The 22,293-nt window shown below is 42.1% G+C and overlaps 2 protein-coding genes across 14 annotated transcripts in view; one reads left to right on the top strand and one right to left on the bottom strand.

Moving 5' to 3' along the window:
• The window catches only part of LOC118542308 (uncharacterized), a 36,731-nt gene extending 20,247 nt beyond the window's left edge, over positions 1-16,484 (bottom strand). For 9 of the 13 annotated variants that reach the window (XR_013445762.1, XR_013445760.1, XR_013445764.1 and 6 more), the window contains exons 1-2: positions 16,184-16,484; positions 15,317-15,453 (exon numbers count right to left, since the gene is read on the bottom strand). The gene's annotated coding sequence lies outside the window, so the exon portion shown is untranslated. Of the gene's footprint in view, positions 1-12,696; positions 12,785-15,316; positions 15,454-16,183 lie in introns of those variants that run through there. The other 4 variants (XR_013445767.1, XR_013445768.1, XM_078067248.1 and 1 more) reach the window with 2 other exon arrangements.
• A 250-nt stretch (positions 16,485-16,734) lies between these two features.
• The window catches only part of SLC30A5 (solute carrier family 30 member 5), a 35,359-nt gene continuing 29,800 nt past the window's right edge, over positions 16,735-22,293 (top strand). The window contains exon 1 of the mRNA XM_036102386.2: positions 16,735-16,866. Coding sequence (XP_035958279.1) covers positions 16,778-16,866 — 89 coding nt within the window. The 5' untranslated portion in view covers positions 16,735-16,777. The remainder of the gene's footprint in view (positions 16,867-22,293) is intronic.

Below are 22,293 nucleotides of genomic sequence, written 5' to 3'. Positions count from 1 at the left end.
AGGGGGAGGGGCAGAGAAAGAATTCCAAGCAGACTCCATGCTGCGCGTGGAGCCTGACTTGGGGCTCGATCCCACAACCCCAAGATCATGACCCCAGCTGACCAAGAGTCGGCAGCTTAACCGACTGAGCCACCCAGGTGCCCCACATTAGGAATCTATAAAACTGGGGGCACCTGGGTGGCTCAGTTGTTAAGCGTCTGCCTTCAGCTCCGGTCATGATCCCAGGGTCCTGGGATCCAGCCCCGCATCGGGCTCCCTGCTCAGCGGGAAGCCTGCTTCTCCCTCTCCCTCTCCCACTCCCCTTACTTGTGTTCCCTCTCTCGCTGTGTCTCTCTCTGTCAAATAAATAAAATCTTTAAAAAAAAAAAAAAAAGGAATCTATAAAACTGTCAAATACAATCATTTTTGGCATAACTTACTTCTGGGCTTTTCAAACCATCGATTTTTTTTCCCTAAATGCCATTAGTAAACCCCAAAACCCAGACTGCCTTTTTTTATGTTGGGTCTAGTGTACCTGACAAAAAATTAGAAGTTGAGGAGTAAAGAAATTCCACATTCATTCTTTCAGTGATTAGATTTTCAATAGAAATGGTACCTTTGGGGCACCTGCCTGGCTCAGTTAGTAGAGCGAGGTTGTAAGTTCGAGACCCATGTTGGGTGTAGAGATCACTTAAAAAGGAAAGAAAGAGAAGAAATGGCACCCTTGCACCTTATTTCAAGTAAGTGTCCTAACTACCTTGGTCCCCTATAGGCACAGGCCTACCAATATCTGATTGAGTCTGGTTGTTTTATTTGTGTTTTTTTTCTGTAGCGTCCTCTTTACTAACTTGATCTGAAGAATATGCTGTCATAGCTAACATTTGTCATCTGTCCTAATTCATATACCAACTTTCTAGACTTGGTCTTTCCGTCCTTCTTTGGAGAGAACAGAAATAATTTATTTTATATTTAGAGCAGTTAATAGGTGTTTACAGAAACACCTTTGAATTGTCTCCCGTAAAGAAGGGTAGCACCTGGTTAGGTAGTCCTCCAACTTAATTATCTCTATGGTTTCAAAAATGTTCTCAGCATTTCCAACATTATCTGTGTAAGTGAACACTCATTCCACCTTCATATTACAAAATGGAAAACTCTCGAAGGAATACTATGCATTTGGCCATACAGATTCTAATAGGTTTATTTTGTTTCTAATCATATTCATAGAATGTACTTAAGTCCTTAAGCAGCTTATAAAACAGGAGAGTACTCTAGTGATCCTTGTGATCTACTGCTATCAAGCAAATTGCAGAGCTTGTCAAAAATGGAAGAATTTAAACTTTGAGGATTCAGATTCAAATTCAGCATTCAAGCCCCCATACAAGCCAAATTCACTAGTGCTGTGATAGAACTATGTGCTGGGTGACCCTCAGGATGAAACAAACCAGGGTCTCTGTCTGCATTTCATGCATTTTGAATATAGATGTGGCTGGTGTAGGGACCAAGGCAGGACACCCCAAGATGGGCCACTCGGGCATGAAGATTATTCTGAGCTGAAAGCAATTGAGACCCTACAGGCTCAAGACAAACTTGTGCCTCTCCCTTAACCACATAGAAGAGTCTAAATGATTCCCAGAATAAGGGTTATTAACAGAGATGAATTTCATCTGAGTGACCCATCTGTCTGGCAGGGCAAGCCTCTAATTACCAAACACCTGCTCTTCTTCTTATTGTCCTGTGAATTGCATTCCTTCCTTCTAAAGGCCCAGACCCCTATCCCCTTTTCAGGATGACATATAGACCTCATTTTGCCTGACTGTCTTTGAAATTCCCATGTCTGTGTGGATTCCCCGTACATACACCATTAAATTTGATTTCTTCCTGTCTTGTGTCAATTTTATTTTTAGTCCAACTAGAAGGATATTGAAGAGGACAGGGATTCTTGCTCCCGGACATTGGCATCAGACCAGGATGAGGGAGAAGCTTCAATAGCTGATAAAAGAGCTTCTCAAGAAAGAATAAAAGTGTTTGTTTCTAAGGTCACCCCCCCCCAAAAAAAAAAATCAACGTGAGCCGATACTTCAAAAAAATTTGCAATGAGATTTAAAACAAACATTAAGCAAAAACAACTTAACAGTTGCTCCAGAATTAGTTTCTCATTAGGGCACATTGAGGGGTGCTAGTTCTCTGCAAATGTCTACTCAAAAGGCCTCTAAAGATTTCCCCAATTTATGACCATTAATGATGTTCATCTTCTGGTGTTTCTAGTAAAACTAAAACCAGAATTACGAAGATAATGTTGAGGAGAAAAAATTTCCCTTCTTCCCTTCTAGGTTCTTTGGCTGGCCTAATAATTAAACAGACATAAAAGAGATTCACAGGAGAAAAACAAATTTAATTACATCCATACTGGAGCCCCACAATGATGCAAGACTAAAAGGCAGTCAGACAGTTGAGGCTTATAAACCATCGTGAGCTAAGGAGAAAGGGGTACAGGCCTGGGACTTCAAAGGGAGGAAGACAAGTAACAGGAATACAGAAGAGCAAATGTTCAGTCAATAAATGTTTGCCAGGCCGTGTAGATAAGTCTCTCTGATGTAAAAAGTTATCTCTGGTTATAGCTCTCTTCCTGGTACAAGCTCCCTGCAGATAAGAGAGACGTAAAAAGTTTTTCCTGAGTCTGTTGGGTCTTGATCACTTTCAGCTCAAAAGAATCTACATGCCGGGGCGCCTGGGTGGCTCAGTTGGTTAAGCATCTGCCTTCAGCTCAGGTCATAATCCCAGGGTCCTGGGATCAAGCCCCACATCGGGCTCCCTGCTCGGCGGGAAGCCTGCTTCTCCCTCTCCCACTCCCCCTGCTTGTGTTCCCTCTCTCTCTGTCTCTCTCTCTGTCAAATAAATAAATAAATAAATCTTTTTAAAAAAAAAAAGAATCTACATGCCAACATGGCACATTTTGGGGTGGCTTATTCAGCTCTCCTTCAATAACAACTTTGACTAGGTTTCTGTACAATTATAGCATATGAAGTGTAATTTTATATAGTATTTTATTGTGGCCTGCTTGGTCAATGTAAACAATTTGGAAAGCTTAATACTGTACAAATATAGTTTTGGGGGATGACTCCTTTAAAAAGAAATCAAGCCCCTGGGGTGCCTGGGTGGCTCAGTCATTAAGCGTCTGCCTTCGGCTCAGGTCATGATCCCAGGGTCCTGGGATCGAGCCCCACATCAGGCTCCCTGCTCTGCGGGAAGCCTGCTTCTCCCTCTCCCACTCCCCCTGCTTGTGTTCCCTCCCTCACTGTCTCTCTCTCTGTCAAATAAATAAATAAAATCTTTAAAAAATAAAAAGAAATCAAGCCCCTAATAAGCACTGGGTGTTATATATAACTGATGGATCGCTAAACTCTACCCTGAAACTAATAAGCCACTATATGTTAACTAACTTGAATTTAAATTTAAAAAAAAAGAAAAGAAAAAGGAAAAGAAATCAAGCACCAAACAAGGATAACACCTCCCTTTATTACTTTTGTTTCCATGAGAAACCAAGATTCAGCTTGACGTACATCAACTTAAAGAAACGACAAGGATTTAACTTCGTATTGTACGTGAAGTTAAAACACAATGCAAAGTATACAAGAATCTCTGCGTGTGTTAGGTAGTTTGGTGTCGAGGGAACTTCAAGTTACCTCAGGCACTTGGGGATTTACTGTACATTACGTGTGGAATTAAGAAAAATGGGGGGGATGACTGGCTGGCTCAGACAGTGGAGCATGCAACTCTTGATCTCAGAGTCATGAGTTCAAGCCTCATGTTGGATGTGGAGCCTACTTTAAAAAAAAAAAAAATAGGACTCTCAACTACATAGCCAGGCATCATGGGACCCAGCTGGACAGAAGGCACAGCAGAGCCCGGGGTACAGTTCTCCCAACTGGAAGGCACCAACGCAGCAGCCGCAAAGGACCCCAAATTGCCTCAGTAGCTGTGTTCATTGACTCCCCATCATTATGGAGACTCAGCAGCTCTCTTTGTTTCTCCAGCTCAACTCCTATCAACCAACCACTTCACTCTGAATATCTTTTTCTACATCATGACTTACTTTACTCATAGCTTCTGCTCTGAGTTTAAGGGTTCTACATTCTCTTGGCTCCCCTGTCCTGCCCTCCATCTGGGGAACCCAGATCTGCTTCCATTACCAATTGCTTGTCTCTTTCCCTCCATCACCAGTACAAATTCTTTTTTTTTCATGTAAATTCCAGTTAGTTAACAAATAGTATAATATCACTTTTTTTTATAAGTAAGCTCTACACCCAATGTGGGGTTTGAATCAACACAAGATCAAGAGTCGCATGCTGACTGAGCCAACCCCAGTACAAATTCTTGAGAGAGAAAACTTGATTGATTTAGCTAGTTGCTTAGGCCGCCTCACAGGCCCCAGCCCAACGGTTCTCAAACTTGGTTCTGGAATCACTGGTCAGGTTTATTAAAACACAGATGGCTGCATGCCACCCCCAGAGTTTGTGATTCAGTAGATCTCCAAGGGAGTCCAGTAATTTGCCTTCCTGACAAATCTCCAGGTGATCCTGATGCTTTTGACCTTGAGACCACACTTTGAAAACCGCTGCTGAGCTACAGGTTGATGGGCCTTGGATAAGACTTCCATCAGCAGCCGGCAGGGGCATATCTTGAATGGTTTTGAATGTTGCCGACTATGAATAAGGAGCTGACAAGTGCCACTTCCCTCAGCAAGAGGCCCTGGACATGAACCTTTGAGTATGGACTATGAACAGGCAAGCCCCGGTCCAACACTGTCCCCTGTGCTCTTAAGTGAGGCCCAGCATCGATCGTTGAGCACTACCATGTGCCAAGCCTTCAATATGCTAAGTTAGTGGAGTTCAAGGTAACTTGAACTTGCAATTACCAAGGACGCAGCTAAATCATGTCAATAAGCTCTAAAAAGTCAAGATAAATGTTTTGGTTCCCTTCTGAGTATAAAGACACATCAAAAGAAAACTGCAGGGGCGCCTGGGTGGCTCAGTCATTGAGGATCTGCCTTCAGCTCAGGTCATGATCCCAGAGTCCTGGGATTGAGCCCCACATCGGGCTCCCTGCTCAGCGGGAGGCCTGCTTCTCCCTCTCCCTCTGCCTGCTTGTGTTCCCTCTCTCGCTGTGTGTCTCTCTGTCAAATAAATAAATAAAATCTTTAAAAAAGAAAAGAAAACTGCAGAAATTCTCCAATCCTATTGTAACGTAAACAGAAGGGTGAGAGGTGCATAAGCAGGAAAAGCACGTTCCAACAAAATAATGAAGAAAAATCATTAGTTATGCAGTACTCAGAAGTTCTCACTCTGCATAAACCGAAGTATATTATGATGAAAACAAAGCAGGCTCTGAGCTCTCAAAACCCAGATGCATGCAAAGGAGTAATGTAATCACCTATGAAAAGAGGTGTTCAGCAGATGTGCTAGAGGCAGGAAAAAGCCGAATATATACTGGTTTTAGGAAAGGTCCTATAGAACCAGCCTGTGAAATGCGTTTCAGGTGGAAGAGTAAGCACAATTTTTTTTTTTTTCTGGAGAGTGTAGAATCTTGACAGATCAGGCTACAAACCTGCTTCCTTCCCTAGTCATTCCAGGTTGCTGCGCTCCTCTCCCTATTCTGGCTTTCTGCAGCAAGTACTCCCTAAATTCACGGAGGATTCTGTTGTATTACACTGTCCTCTAGTGGCTTCAAATAGTTCTCAGCTCCCTTTTTTTCTTTTTTTTTTTAGAGAGAGAAAGAGAGGAGGGCAGAGGGAGAGGAAGAGAGAGAATCTCAAGCAGGTTTCACGCCCAGCACAGAGCCCGTCACGGGGGTCGATCTCACAACCCTGAAATCATGACCTGAGCCGAAGTCAAGAGTCAGACACTTAACCGACTGAGCCACCCAGGCGCTCCAGCTCATCTCCCTTTTTTTATTTTTTTATTTTTATTTTTTTAAGATTTTATTTATTTATTTGACAGAGAGAGAGAGACAGCAAGAGAGGGAACACAAGCAGGGGGAGTGGAAGAGGGAGAAGCAGGCTTCCCGCAGAGCAGGGAGCCCGATGTGGGGCTCGATCTCAGAACCCTGGGATCGTGACCTGAGCCGAAGGCAGACACTTAATGACTGAGCCACCCAGGCGCCCCTCATCTCCCTTTTTTAAGGGCAGTATTTATCACAGGGCCACCCAGACATATGGTGTTTAACAAATGTCTGTTAAATGGACTGGAATGAATGGCAGAGACCCTAGGACGACCATGACTAGAAAACCTATTTCTTTTTTTTTTTTTTTAATTTTTTTATTGTTATGTTAATCCCCATACATTACATCATTAGTTTTAGATATAGTGTTCCATGATTCATTGTTTGTGCATAACACCCAGTGCTCCATGCAGAACGTGCCCTCCTCAATACCCATCACCAGGCTAACCCATCCTCCCACCCCCCTCCCCTCTAGAACCCTCAGTTTGTTTTTCAGAGTCCATTGTCTCTCATGGTTCTTCTCCCCCTCCGATTTCCCCCCCTTCATTCTTCCCCTCCTGCTACATTCTTCTTCTTCTTTTTTTCTTCCTTAACATATATTGCATTATTTGTTTCAGAGGTACAGATCTGAGATTCAACAGTCTTGCACAATTCACAGCGCTTACCAGAACACATACCCTCCCCAGTGTCCATCACCCAGTCACCCCATCCCTCCCACCCTACCCCCCACTCCAGCAACCCTCAGTTTGTTTCCTGAGATTAAGAATTCCTCATATCAGTGAGGTCATATGATACATGTCTTTCTCTGATTGACTTATTTCGCTCAGCATAATACCCTCCAGTTCCATCCACGTCGTTGCAAATGGCAAGATCTCATTCCTTTTGATGGCTGCATAATATTCCATTGTATATATATACCACCTCTTCTTTATCCATTCATCTGTTGATGGACATCTTGGCTCTTTCCACAGTTTGGCTATTGTGGACATTGCTGCTATAAACATCGGGGTGCACGTACCCTTTCGGGTCCCTACTTTTGTATCTTTGGGGTAAATACCCAGTAGTGCAATTGCTGGATCATGTGGTAGCTCTATTTTCAACTTTTTGAGGAACCTCCATACTGTTTTCCAGAGTGGCTGCACCAGCTTGCATTCCCACCAACAGTGTAGGAGGGTTCCCCTTTCTCCGCATCCCCGCCAACATCTGTCATTTCCTGACTTGTTAATTTTAGCCATTCTGACTGGTGTGAGGTGGTATCTCACTGAGGTTTTGATTTGGATTTCCCTGATGCCGAGCGATATTGAACACTTTTTCATGTGTCTGTTGGCCGTTTGCATGTCTTCTTTGGAAAAATGTCTGTTCATGTCTTCTGCCCATTTCTTGATTGGATTCTTTGTTCTTTTGGTGTTGAGTTTGATGAGTTCTTTATAGATTTTGGATACTAGCCCTTTATCTGATATGTCATTTGCAAATATCTAGAAAACCTATTTCAGCTGCCATGAGAGAATGGGTACTCAGGTATTTTAGGCTCAGGTTACTTCCGCCATCTTCGACTTTCCTTGAAAGTGGATAATGCAATGTAGTTTGCCTTTTGCCTCTCCTACAGGCTAAAGGAAGTCCAGTGTAACCTTTTTGTGTAGTATAGCCTGAGAAAGCAAAAATTCCAAAAATGAGAACTACAAGTTCTCTATTGATAAGAACAAATACAGAGAGTTGAAGTGTTGACGTTGGTCTCTGTTCCAGAACATGGTGACTGCAAAAGCATTTCAAGTGAGCCTTCACATCTCAGTCATGTCTGAAATGTGAGCAGCTCACTTACTAAATAAGGAAACTAGGTAAGCTTATGGATCATTAATCTTTCTTTTGCCTCGGCTTGGTATATTGTGTGTTTGGGTTTTGAATTTTTTATTTTTCCCTTATGTAGCCATTGAACAAGTGTTTATTGCTTCTCTTATGTGTAAGGCACCCTGATGATCATTCTGGGGGCGTGGTAGAGGGCGGGAGTGCCAACGGGACATACCCTTGTCTTCAAAGTGCTTACAGTGTGGAGAGAAACCAGAATTCACGCAGATTCTATACCAGCAGTGTTTCAAAGTGACCCAAGAGAGGGGAGCCTGGCTGGTTCAGTCGGTAGAGCATGCAACTCTTGATCTTGGGGTTGTGAGTTTGGGCCCCACGTTGGGTGTAGAGATTACTTAAAAATAAATAAAATCTTAAAAAAAAAAAAAATTCCCCAAGAGAGTGATGGAAAAGTAGTTTTAAGGAGTTCAAAGAAGGAAGAGGTCCTGTCTGAAATAATTTTCTTTGAATGTATGGCACCTGTCATTCCTGATTGAAGACCATTCAACAGCAAACAAACCACAGAGAATTAACAATGACTAAGAGCTGATACCATCTATCTAGAATGAAACTGTAACTAAGGACAAATGCCCCATTCCTGTTCTTCATATAATGAAAATACTACTGGATTTCAACTCAGAAAAAAATATTCACTCAGTAAATATTGGCTCTAAGATACCTTACCAGGTATAGGGAAAGAAAAAAATAAGATATTGACCCTGACCAGAAAGGATATATCATATAGTGGGGGAAAGTTGCTTAAAATTAGCAATCATGCAATGTATCAGAACTGAGAACTTGTGAACAACCCTCCAATTTAAGCTGAGCTATTTTTTGAAGTTTTATTAAAATAATTTATAGGGGCACCTAAGTGGCTCAGTGGGTTAAGTGTCTGCCTTCGGCTCAGGTCATGACCCCGGGGTCCTGGGATCGAGCCCCATGTCTGGCTCCCTGCTCAGCCGGGAATCTGCTTCTCCCTCTCCCTCTGCCTGCCACTTCCCCTGCTTGTGCTCTCTCTCTGTCAAATAAATAAATAAAATAGTTTTTAAATAAATAAATAAATAAAAATAATTTTTAAATACCTGGGTGTTAGTACTGGGTTTATGGGATTTTTTTTATCTCTTTTTTTGCTGGAAGAAAATATTGGAAAACATTTGTTGACAAAGGAATGGTATTTGCAAAACATAAACAACTCCTACAATCCAGTTTAAAAATACAAATCACCCAACCAAAAATTGGGTGAAATACTCAGACACTTCTCAAAAGAAGACAGAGAATAGCCAATAAGCATGTGAAAAAAGTGCTCAACTTTTTATTAGTCATCAGGGAAATGTAAATTAAATGAAATATCACCAAACACCTATCAGAATGGCCCAACACCAAATGTGGTGTAGGAAGAGCAATCAAAACTCTCATACAAGGTTGGTAGGCTTGTAAAATAAAACAACTACTTTGGAACAAAGTTTGGCATGTTTTTATAAACTTAAAACATATACCTACTCCTAGATATTTACCTGAGAAAAAAAGAAAACACCTGTCTACACAAAGACTTGCCCAAAAATATTTATAGCAGCTTAATTCATAATACCCCAAAACTGGAACAACCCAGGTGTCCATCAGTAAGAAAACAAATAAACTGTGTTATTTCTTACACTGAACACACAGTAACAAAACACACAACCACAAAAAATTATAAATCACTGCTATATACAGCAACATGGATGAATCTCAAAAATATTATGTTGAGCAGAAGTCTTACTCAAAAAAAGAACTCATTGTAGGATTCCATTTATATGAAGTTCTAGAACAGGCAGATCTAATCTATGGTGGAATAAAAATAAAAATAGATGTTTCCTGTTGGGTGGAGATGGAGATAGATTGAGAAGGATATGAAGGAATTTTGTGGGGTAATGGTAATATTCCACATCTTGAACAGGGGTTTGGGTTACAAAAATAGATGTGTTTGTCAAAACTCAGCAAATGTATACTTAAAATGTGTGTATTTCATTATACAAAAATTTTAAATCAAAGAAAAAATCTGTACACAAATACTGAACTATAATATAGTGCTCAGTATTGTAAACAAATACTGAACTATATATAATAATAATATACATGCTGAAGTATATTTAGAGGAAGTGTATTAGTAACCACAGTTGACTTTGAAATGCATCAAAAAATATAATGGAACGGAGCACCTGGGTGGCCCAGTCAGTTGAGAGCTGGACTCTTGATTTCAGCTCTGGTCACGATCTCAGGATCGTGAGATTGAGCCCCAAGTGGGCTCAATCCCCTGCTTAAGATTCTCTCTCTCCCTTTCCCTCTGCCCCTCCCCCACTCGAGCACACTTTAAAAACATATATATAAATATATATATCATAGAAATGAAATTTATTTTTGTATATTGATCTAGTATCCTGTAGCCTTGCTCAATTTGTTTATTTCTACCAATTTTTTTAGTAGATTCCTCATATTTTCTGTATATAAGATCATGTCATCCGCAAATAGAGGTAGTTTTACTTCTTTCTTTCCAATCTGAATACCTGTTTTTCCATACCCTTGATGATAGTGTGCTATGAATTTTTCTAATTAACTGCTAAATAATATTATTTTCCTTTTTTTGTAAGGAATTCTTTTTTTAAGATTTTATTTATTTATTTGTCAGAGAGAGAGAGCACAAGCAGGGGGAGCACCAGGCAGAGGGAGAAGCAGGTTCCTCACTGAGCAAGGAGCCTGATGCAGGACTCAATCCCAAGACCCTGGGACCGAAGGCAGACGCTTAACCAACTGAGCCACCCAGGAGTCCCAATAATATTATCTTCATGGGAAGATGTGGCAGGAATTATGAAGGGACTAAGATTATACCCTGCTTGCAAACTCACAATTAGCCTGCCACAGTTTCCTGGAAGCTGGCAGAAGTCTAACCAAGACTCCTGGGTCAGAGACAAAGGACTTTGTTAATCACGCAGGCTGCATAAACTTCATGTTTGCATCACTTCGTCTTGCCACCTCCACCTCCAAATCCCATGGGAGTGATGCCGGACAGCCTAGGTAGATGCTAAGCATGCAACTGAGAGTGTAGGAAACGCCACTCTTTTTTAAAGAGTCTGCTAGCAAACCTCCCCAACCTTTGTCTTAGAGTGGGACATTATCCTTATTATCCTGATCAGCAAACAAATCTTCCCCCTGCCCCAAAAGGAGATAACACCTCTAATTTCCTAGGCTGTTTGCTATACAAACAGCCTTGAAAATACAGTCTGTAACAAAGGCTGTCGATGTCTCTGCTGGGAAGACATGCAGAAACAGAAAAGACCTACCGAAATCTGTCTCTAAACAAGATTCTTTTCAGTTTGTTTTCCCCAAAGGGTGTTGCTACCAGTTCAGTTTCTAATCAGTTTGAGAAGAAGGATAATACCGTATTTTCCTCCACTCTAGAATATAATTGGTACTGACACATGATAGGCATTCAATAAATACTTCTTTTTGACTACTGAGTGGATGAATGGATAAATGGAAGGATCGATTCCTGAAACACTTGAGGCATAATTACAATGAAACTTCAAGATCCACAATAAAATTCTGATCTGCTAGTTGAAAATGTGTAAATGTGAACTATATCTCTTCATCTCCTCATCTGCATCCTCCTCATCGTACCTGTACATAGTGTTTTTAATTTTTAACTGCTCACATTTAATGACTGCTAAAAACATGACACAGAGTCCCTAACTGCAAAGAACTCAAATCCTTAAAACTCCCAACTGCTTCCCTGTAGAGCTTTGCAGTTGTCATATGAAGCCCAAGATCTCTGAGAATTCCAGAGCACTCAAACCCCCAATCTTCTTCCTGCCTGGTCAGGACAGATAAGGAATTATTGAACATTGCCTCACTTTCCTTTTCTGATTTCAAATAGAAGATACGAGAATGTCTGGCATCAGATGAGGTCATCTTATGAGTTTGGGGTTGCTTTCTCCACTAAGGCGCAACATATTATGTGTTGGTTTCGAAGAGCATTGTACTGTTCCTTGGTCTGAAATAAAATGCACTTACAAAATCTATGTGCAGCTTATTGTTAGTCGAGGTTTGATACCATATCACTGGTACCATTCGGTGTTCTTAATTGCAAACAACCGCCTCTGCTCTGACTAGTTCATGCAGGAATTTATTAAGGAACATCGGGTAATTCACAGAACCTCTCGGAGGACCAGAGAGCCAGGCTCTGCCTCTATGGCAACCGGGAGCAAGGCCCAGCCACACCACGAAGGCCACTCCGCCAACAGCACCACCGCCACTGTCGCTAGGCACCAGTGACCTTTAGGAATGGACACCAGAAGCTCTGCTGTTGCTACTTCCAAAGTGCCGGATGCCTCCTCCGGAGAGGAAAAGGAGCATCCCCGCTTGCTGCTTTCTCAGCTGAAGTCAAGTCACACCTGGAGATGTCTGACTGGTGAAACCCAGGTCCTATGCCAGAACCCTAGCTGCAAGGAAGTCTAGGAACGGGAGTTTTCTGGTTTCAACCTTGGGAAGGGAGAACACAGCATGTGGAAAATGACCAAAATATATGTAGCCTTGTAGTGGATACTGTCAGTAAGGCTTCTGCTCATATGGCCTTGGATCCCTTTGCCATTTTTACACATGTCAGCAGCATTCCTAATAACCAGCACCTTCCTCTCTTTGGTCAGAGAACTGCTCCCAAAATATCCCAATTCCTTTGTGTTATGGCCCGAATGTTTGTGTTCCCCCAAGATTCATAGGTTGAAATGCTAACCCCCAAGGTGATGATCTTAAGAGGTGGGTCTTAGGAAGGTTATTAGGTTACTAGGCTCTGCCCTCATGATTCAGATTAGTGCCTCTACAAAAAAAGACAAGACAGAGCTAGCTCACCTCTTCCCCCAAGTAAGGAAACAGCAAAAGGTAACACCAGGAAGTGGGTCTTCACTAGGTACTAACTCTACCAGCACCTTGATCTTGGACTTCTCCGCCTCCAGAACTGGGAGAAATAAATGTGTGTTGTTTATAAGCCACCCATTTTATGTTATTTTTGTTATAGCAGCCCAAATGCGCTAAGACAGCTCACCCCCCAATCAGGACCCTCGGGGAGCTGTGATCCTCACAGTATCTGAGCTCCCCAGTGGGACTTTGCCGGATATCACATCCTTGCTTGTCCTTCTTTCCTGTTCTACTTCCCACTCTCCTGTTTTTCCTGGGAACATTTACAACACTGGTTACAATCCTGGTTCTCTTAGAACACTGGAGTCAGTTGTCACTCATGCACTCAGGAAGAAAGTGGCAAAACAGCTGACAATGACGTGCACTTTGCCCATTATTATATAATGGACAATTTACTTAACCTTTTTTGGGGTTAAACTCTGTCACAGAAAATAATGCCAACCTTGAAAGGTCTTCTAAAAATTAAATGAAATAAGAGGGGCGCCTGGGTGGCTCAGTCATTAAGCGTCTGCCTTCGGCTTAGGTCATGGTCCCAGGGTCCTGGGATCGAGCCCCACATCGGGCTCCCTGCACCATGGGAAGCCTGCTTCTTCCCTCTCCCACTCCCCCTGCTTGTGTTCCCTCTCTCGCTGTGTCTCTCTCTGTCAAATAAATAAAATCTTAAAAAAAAAAAAAGAAAAGAAATAAGAGATGTCCTGGTACTTAGTAGAGCCCCTCCAAAAAGGTATTTCCCTTTCTTGCTCCTTCCAGCTGACTGAAAGTTAAATTGAGAGAAAATGTTTCATTTCCATATTTGTCACTCTGTGCGAATGAGTCAAATCCAGATTAAAAAATAAACACTGGGGGTGCCTGGGTGGCTCAGTTGGTTAAGCGACTGCCTTCGGTTCAGGTCACAATCCTGGAGTCCCAGGATCAAGTCCCGCACCGGGCTCCCTGCTCAGCAGGGAGTCTGCTTCTCCCTCTGACCCTCCCCCTTCTCATGCTCTCTCTCTCTCTCTCAAATAAATAAATAAATCTTTAAAATTAATTAATTAATTGATTTTAAAAACCTGGGATGGAGGGGCACCTGGATGGCTCAGTCAGTTGAGTGTCCAACTCTTGATTTTGACTCAGGTACTGATCTCAAGGTTATGGAATTGAGCCCCACATCGAGTTCTGTGCTCAGTGCGGAGTCTGCTTGAATTCTCTCTCTCTCCCTCTTCCTCTGCCCCTCCCAGCTAATCACACTCTCTCTCTAAATAAAGAAATAAATAAAATCTTAAAAAAAAAAAAAAAAAAACTGGGATGGAGGAGAAGTCTCAGCCAGCCCAGGCTAGCATGAGCCTTCCTGATGAAGAAGAGACGGCCTACATGGTCAGGAGATTGGTTACATACAAAAAGACTGAGAAAATAAGTCAATATATTGAGAATAATGGGAGCCATGTTTCTCATTCCCAGGGAAGAGAGGTACAAATATAGAAGGGGGAAAGTCTAGATAAAACATCTAAGGTTGAATTGTAATTGGAGATATCAGTGTGAATTCCTGGTTGATTCCAGTTTGTCTTAAGAGTAATAGAAAGCCACTGGGAGACTGCAGGGTGAAGTACAGTGAGGTAAGCAGTTCATTATAAGATGTGCATTTAGAGGGGTCCCTGGGTGGCTCAGCTGGTGAAGCTCCAACGCTTGATCTCAGCTCAGGTCTTGACCTCAGGATCGTAAATTTAAGCCCCACATTGGGCTCCACACTGGGCATGGAGCTTACTTTAAAAAAAAAATTGCATTTGGAAAATGTTACGATTATGTGGCAAAATGTGGAAAACAGACTGGAGAATGGAAAGAGCAAACTTGCAAAACTAGTAAGGGGTTAGTGGCTAAAGCAAAAGTTGATGGTAGCCTAGACTTGATGATGGTGATAGAGATGGAAAAATTTGGATTGACTGAAGAAATATTGAGAAGGTAAAAAATGACATGATTTGGTGATGGGGAGGTGTATAAGATGATAGCTAGGTTTTTGGTTTGCTAACAAATGGTGTCATCCACTGAGGTAGGAAACATTAGAAGAGAATTAGGTTTAAGGGAAAGATCATGCATTGACTTTTAAACATAAAGAACTTGAGCTTCCTTTGAGACAACAAAATGTCGAGTTCTGGAAACCAAGGAAAGGGAATGTTTCAAGAAAGAGAGAGAGGGGCTCCTGGGTGGGTCAGTCGGTTAGGTGTCCAACTGTTGATTTCTGCTCAGGTCATGATCTCAGGGTCATGGGATGAAGCCCAGTGTCGGGCTTCGCGTGGAGCAGGGAGTCTGCTTGAGATTCTCACTCTCCTTCTCCCCTTCCTGCACACTCTCGAAGGAGGAGGAGGAGGAAGAGGAGGAGGAGGAGGAGAAAGATCAACTATGTTGAAAGCTTTAGAGAGATGAGGTAGTAAATGGCTGAAAAATATCCATGAGAGAGCTGCTTCAGAGGACAGATGGATGGAGAAGCCAAGGCTGGAATGGGTTGAGAAGTGAGTAGGTGAAAAGAATATAGAGGCTCTTCTCCTTCCACTACAAAAACAGTTGCAGGAAATGTACTTACATTGGCCTAAAAGAAAAGCACCATAATTCTAACCAAATCAGAAATATCAAGTGAGTTCAAGCTCCATTTGGGATGAATTTCAATTTACACGTGTCACGCTACCTAGTCTTCTGGGCTCCAAAAGAATGGAACTTGCTCTAGAAAACACAACACACAATAGTTACTCATTACCACTACCATTCTGATTTGAAAATAAGAATTCTACCCCCCCAAAAAAAATTACTACAAAAAAGTCACTCAGAGTCACCTTACCCTTCAAAGGTCATGCCTTCCTCTGTGTTCTACACATAGGATGTGTTGTCTCACAATGCTTTTCTCCCATATCCAAAACCTTATCCAAATTTCAGATCGGGGTCTATCAGTGAGTCATATCACACCTTATTTGGAAAACCTTAGCATTTGTGCCTTTAACCTATAATGTTGCCAACCAGGCCTTGCTCTCAAATTAATAAATATTTTCACAATAGACTATGAAGCTCCATCAGACACAGTGATTTCTCAATCTTTTATATGTTACTAAGATTTTATGTATATCAAATTAAGTAGAGTATTGTAAAGTGCTCCAAACCCCATTTCCATCTCTCAGTCTTCAATTTCCCTATAAGTAATAATAGCTAACATTCATTGATTACTGTATGCCATTCACTATTCTAGACATTTTTCACATAACACAAATAATCCTCCCAACAACCCTGTAATATACATATTTCTATTCCCATTTTACCAATAAAAAAATTGAGGTACAGAAAGTCCAAGTGACACAATCATTAAGTAACAGAGTTGGGATTCACACAAATACAGACAAGAGAGCCCACGTTCCTAAATTTTTAGCAACAGAAAAATAACTCCAATAAGGCCTGGTCCTACCTGGCCAAGTTTTACTGATGTACCAGGATTAAGTAGCATAGTTAGCAGCCGGATTTTTTTAAAGGTATTCTATTCCATCGAATCACACGTTGTCCATTTTCTATACCCTCTTCCGCGGTGCTACAAGAACCCGCTGTATTCCTGACGGCCCAGAGGTGGCGCTGCAGGGACAGGTAAGGGCACAGGCAGCGTCACTGGGAGGGGCCGATCCGGAGCGAGGATGCGATCCGTCACCCCGTGGTAGGCGGAACCTAGGGAAGGGCAAAAGAAAGCGAGCGTTCTGTTGTGCGCAGGCGCAGGGCTGGGCACTCCCCCGGGAGTGAGGGCTGCTGGGCCCGATGACGTGGCCTGGCAACGTCTGCTCCGGTGCGCCTCTAGGGACCCCGGCACCGCTGGAACTGCCCGCGGCCTAGTCCCGACGCGCGTGTGCTTGTGAGCAGGAGCCGGGGACAGCGGCGGCGGCCGAGCCTGCGGGGACCCGACGGGGCCGCTGCCATGGGGGAGTGACGCGCCTGCGCCCGCTGTTCCGCGGCAGCAGCGAGACATGAGGAAACCCCGCGGCGGGGGCAGCGGCTGCGGCTCGTGAGCCCCGGAATGGAGGAGAAATACGGCGGGGACGTGCTAGCCGGCCCCGGCGGCGGCGGCGGCGGCGGCCTCGGGCCGGTGGACGTGCCCAGCGCTCGGTAAGTGACGGACGCGGCTCGCGCCGCCGGAGCGCCTCTCTCCCGCGCTTGCGCTCGCCGGCTCGCTCACTCGCGGACCCGGACGGCAGCTGCCCCCCGGACGCGCGCGGGCACCGGCGTCCCTCCCGTCCCGCTGACAGCCTGAAACGCCCTTAGCCCAGCCCGCGTCCCACAGCGGTCCGTGCTGTCCCTGTGCCTCCTGCGCCTGTGGCTTTCATTGGCTCCCCTGTTGCCCGCTGCAGAATGAATGCTCTGAAGCCCAGGGCGGTTCTGCTTGAGTTTCTGGCGTTCGAGGCATACCGTTAACCTTCCCTCTGCCAGCCGGTTCGCGGGAGGGGTTTTTCTGGTCTGTGACAACCATTTCTGTTGGCTCTTTCTCCCTGAAATAGTAGTTTAGTGACTACTAAACCTTTCTGACGTCTCGCTGCGTAAGTTAGGGGAAGGTGTCACCATCTTCAGGGAACAAACCAAAGTACAAACGGATGAACTTCGACATGCAGGTTAACCCCGCACATCAAAAATTCAGCCCGTCAAAAAAAAAAAAAATCAGCCCGTCATCTAGCTTTCTTTATTTTCCTTGGCTTATTTTATTTTATTATTAAATGAGAAATGTGTGCTCGTTTTAAAAAAAAACTCAAATACTACAAAAATTCAGAGAATAAAAAGCGAAAATTCCTCTTTACCCACCCCCCCCCCATGTTCCCACTAACCTCCCAAGAGGTAAGTGTAGTAACCACTCTCGAGTGTGTCCTTGATCTACCTTAAGTTCTGAGGTAGTGTCAAAGATGCATAAAATATGGCCCAACAATTTTGTTGGAATTTGGTATTGTCTTCATTTTTAATGAGGTTCAGTTTTTTCGTTCTTCAATACTTTTTTTGAGATTTAAAGATTGTTTTGATAAATTATTTGGAACTGTAGAAATAGCGTTGCTGATATAAAAGGAAAGGACATTTAAAATGCTGGAACAGAACTTAAGTCAGCTGCATTTTTGTAGTTTAAGTTTAATTTTCTAATCTCTTTGAAATAACAGCATATCAGATATTATTTACTGAGCTATGACAAGTAAATGCAATAGGGGATTCTGGTCTAGATTTTGGTAGTAGAGGGGGAAAAATGCTATAAAGGACAATAATAGGTCTGTTAACAAAACTGGACTATGGGTGATAAAGTATAACCATGTTAAATTTTCTGAAGTTGATAACTTACCTGCTTTTATAAGAAAATGTACATATTCTTAGGAAATCAAGTATTTAGAAGTGTGATATAAGTAATTTATTCCTAGGTGAGAAAAAAAGGCCTGTATTTAGAGAGAGAGAGATAATAAAGCAAATGGGACATTTAACAATGAGGGAATCCAGGTAAAGGGTATACTATTCTTGCCACTTTTATGTAAACTGGAAATTATTTTTAAACAAATAGTTTAAAGTTACTATTTATTCAAGGTAGATGTGGCAGACAGTCTTTTGCTATCCTGTTGTAGTATTTGCTTAGCAGAACTGCCCTTCTATTGTAGTTCATTGCAAAATCAAATTCAACTCAGGAGTGGTTGAATTTTTAATAGATTCCAAGTTGCAAGAATTTTCCTTTGTAGACTAATAATCAAATACTAGTTATAATCTGCAACAAAAACTAGTTCAAAAATCCTTTAATTGTGGATATTTTTGTGGCTGAATTCACAAAAAAGGAATTGTTTTAAATGTTTCTGTCTTCTGTAAGGCCTCTTTGCAAGAAGGAGGGTGACAGTCAGCATTTGTTGAATACCTGTGTTCCATGTCCTTTGAGTATAGCATCTCACTTAATCCCTACAACAGTGCTATAGACTACATCCTTGTTTCACAGATCAAGAAACTGAGACATAGAAAAAAGTTTAGGGGCACCTGAGTGGCTCAGTCGTTAAGTGTCTGCCTTCGGCTCAGGTCATGATCCCAGAGTCGTGGGATTGAGCCCCACATTGGGCTCCCTGCTCAGCAGGAGGCCTGATCTCCTTATCCCACTCCCCCTGCTTGTGTTCCCTCTCTCGCTGTCTCTCTGTCAAATAAATAAATAAAATCTTTTAAAAAAAAAGAAAAAGAAAAAAGTTTATTTTCCCAACTAATAACTGAACTGAGAGTCAGTTATCCTAAACCACATGGATTTCACACACTGATTGTGTTTTTTGTTTACTGGAGAACCATGAACTGCTGCAGTGGGCAAAGCTAAGAAGCACATTTAAACCCAAACCGAAATTTTGGTAATTCCAAGTTTAGAGAACCAGAGATTTTTACATAAAAGACCAGTGATAACGTTTGATGAAACTAGTTGATGGCAAATAATGATTTATCAGTTGGGTAGGTGGAATATATCCTCCTGAGTCTCCCAGAGTCAGTGAGTGACTCAGGGGCCACTGCCCCTGTTGAAGAGCCTTTCTCTCCTAACCCCCCCCTTTCCTTCTTAGTAAATGAAGCTGTTCAGTTTCCCTGCACAATATGAACTACAAATATCTACTTATATGGTTATTTAGCCTTAGTTAGTGTTTCATCTGTAGGCCAAGAGGAAGACTTCACTAATGAGGCTTTAAAAATCAGAGTCCAGGAATGCCTGGTTGGCTCAGTTGGTTAAGCGAGTCTGCCTTTGGCTCAGGTCATGATCTCAGGGTCCTGGGATTGAGCCCGCATCAGGCTCCCTGCTCAGCTGAGAGCCTGCTTCTCCCTCTCCCAGTGCTGCTCCCCGTGCTTGTGCTCTCTCTTTCTCTGTGTCTGTCTCTCAAATAAATAATATCTTTAAAAAAGAAAGATTAATGTTTTATAAATAAAAAAAAATCAGAGTCCAACTTTTAACTAAATGTTAAAATAATTTTCCTGATTTAATAATGGTAGCAAAAATCTTGAACATATATTACATGAAAAGTCACTATCAAAATATGTGTATAATTGTAAATATGTGAATATATGAAATATGCATGTGTCCTTACATGAAGATGCAAAGGAAAAGATTTGAAAGGATGACCACTTGGTCGCCTCTGAGGAACTTAGAAATGATTTTCTCTAAAACTTTAATAACAAGCAGCTATTCAGGAATTACTTTTATAATCTCTGTATTTTAAAAATTAAAAAAGGAATACAGAAAATTAGTGTCGGAAAGATCATAATAGTAATATGTTATCAAGAAATATTTTACTTAGGGGTGCCGGGGTGGCACCATCAGTTGAGTGTCCGACTCTTGGTTTCAGCTCAGGTAGTGATCTCAGGGTCGTGAGATCGCTCAGCATGTCGGGCTCCGGGCGCAGTGTGGTGTCTGAGAGTCTCCCTCTGCCTCTCCCGCTTGTGTGCTCTCTCTCTAAAGTGAATAAATCTTTTTTTAAAAAGATAAGTATTTTACTTAAATTAATGTTCCTTATGACTAAATCTTGCCTTTGAAGTGCCAAATTTTTCAAGTTTTATTAATACTTCAAACGGAAAGTACTTAGAAATTGGGCGCCTGGGTGGCTCAGTCGTTAAGCGTCTGCCTTCGGCTCTGGTCACGATCCCAGGGTCCTGGGATCGAGCCCCGCATCGGGCTCCCAGCTCAGCGGGGAGCCTGCTTCTCTTCCTGCTTGTGTGCACTCTCTCTCTCTCTGTCAAATAAATAAATAAAATCTTTAAAAAAAAAAGAATTTCACATATTGTCCAATCTTGTTAAAACAAGTATATTAAATATAATTTACCAATGGGTTAGTCTGGTGATGGGTATTAAAGAGGGCACATTCTGCATGGAGCACTGGGTGTTATACACAAACAATGAATCATGGAACACTACATCAAAAACTAATGATGTAATGTATGGTGATTAACATAACAAAAAAAAGAACAAAAAATATATATATATAATTTACCTTTTCCTTGATGACCTCTCATCATTCTGTCGTCTGGATAACTGAGCTTAAATACGGTCATTTATTCAAAGGCTTGTTCCTAGTACTAGTATTTTGCATATGCTGCTCTCTGCTTTGAAATACCCTTTCGGGTTTCTTACTTTGTGATTCCTGCTTAGTCTTTATTTTTATTTTTTTAAGTACGCTCCACACCCAGCATGGAGCCCAGTGTGTGACTTGAACTCATGACCCTGAGGTCGAGACCTGAGCTGAGATCAAGTGTCAGATGCTTAACCGACTGAGCCGCCCAGGCGCCCCAAATTCCTACTTAGTCTTTAATACACACTTAGACGTCTCGAACTCTAACGACAGACCCCTGCTTACCAAGTTACAGTTAGTTGCTTCCACTATTCTTTTAAAACTCCATTACTTATTGGGTCACATAAATATTTGTTTGCTTGCCTGTCTTCCTTAGGCCTCAGACTCCTTATGGGCAGGGTCTCTATTACACATTAAGTGTCACAGATAGCACCTAGAAATATATTCAGTTGTAGGTAACCCAATGAAGAGAACTTTAAACAAATGAGGAGATATTCTTCTCACATGAAAGAAACCAGACGTTGTAGGTATTTGCTCAGCACCTCAGTGATACCATCTAGGACCCAGATTCCTTGTCTTTGCTCTCTGCCATCCTAAGTGTATTGGCTTTCATATTCAGGCTTGTTTATAAGATGGATAACACTTTTAGATAATGTTAACATTTTGATAACATTTTTTAGATAAAGGTCCTCCCTTGAAGGCAGAAAGTATTTCCAACTGCACCTTCCCTTTTGATCAGGAAGAGGGAAGCTATGCTTGAAGCCACCCCTAGGTCTTACTGGCTGTGTATAGCATCTGGCACATAGTAAGTGTGCAAAGAATATTTGAAGAATGCCTAACTAGCCCCATGGAGGATATACAAGGCTCTTTGCTGACATTGAGAATTCCCAGACTGCTGTGATTTTTAATGTACTTCTGTTTTTCCTGGTCTTTATTTTTTCCCTCCTTATCTTGACATTATTATTCTTTGTGTCCTTGCTTGTATCCTGCTGCTTTATTATTACACCTGATTAAGAGCTTAAGGAGTAAAGCCCATGCGGTTTTGAGTGTTGCTCTCTACTTGATTTCATTCTTTCTATACCTATGTAATTTTCAGCATAATCAAGCTATTGAACTTTTTTTTTTTTTTTAAGATTTATGTATTTAGAGAGAGACCGAGCATGCGCAGGGCCAGATAGGGAGGGAGAGAATCTTGAGCAGATTGCCTGCTGAGCACGGAACCCGATGCCCAACACGGGGCTTGATCCCATGACCCTAAGATCATGACCCCAGCCAAAATCAAGAGTCAGACACTTAACCGACTGAGCCACCCAGGTGCCCCAAGCTATAGAACGTTTTTGTCATCCCAGAAAATATGTTTGATCTTTGAAACAGAAATTTTAATGAAGTTTATATTGTTCAACAAGTGGGTTAAATAGGAACTTCTTTAGGGTTCTTTAGGATGTGACTTACATTATTCCACAGTAACATTTTTATTAGCTTTTGGGTGATTAATTAT

This window comes from Halichoerus grypus, chromosome 2 (assembly GCF_964656455.1).
Source record: "Halichoerus grypus chromosome 2, mHalGry1.hap1.1, whole genome shotgun sequence".
Classification (NCBI taxonomy): domain Eukaryota; kingdom Metazoa; phylum Chordata; class Mammalia; order Carnivora; family Phocidae; genus Halichoerus; species Halichoerus grypus.
The sequence above is the reverse complement of the archived record's forward strand: the minus strand, read 5'-3'. Positions and strand labels throughout refer to the sequence as shown.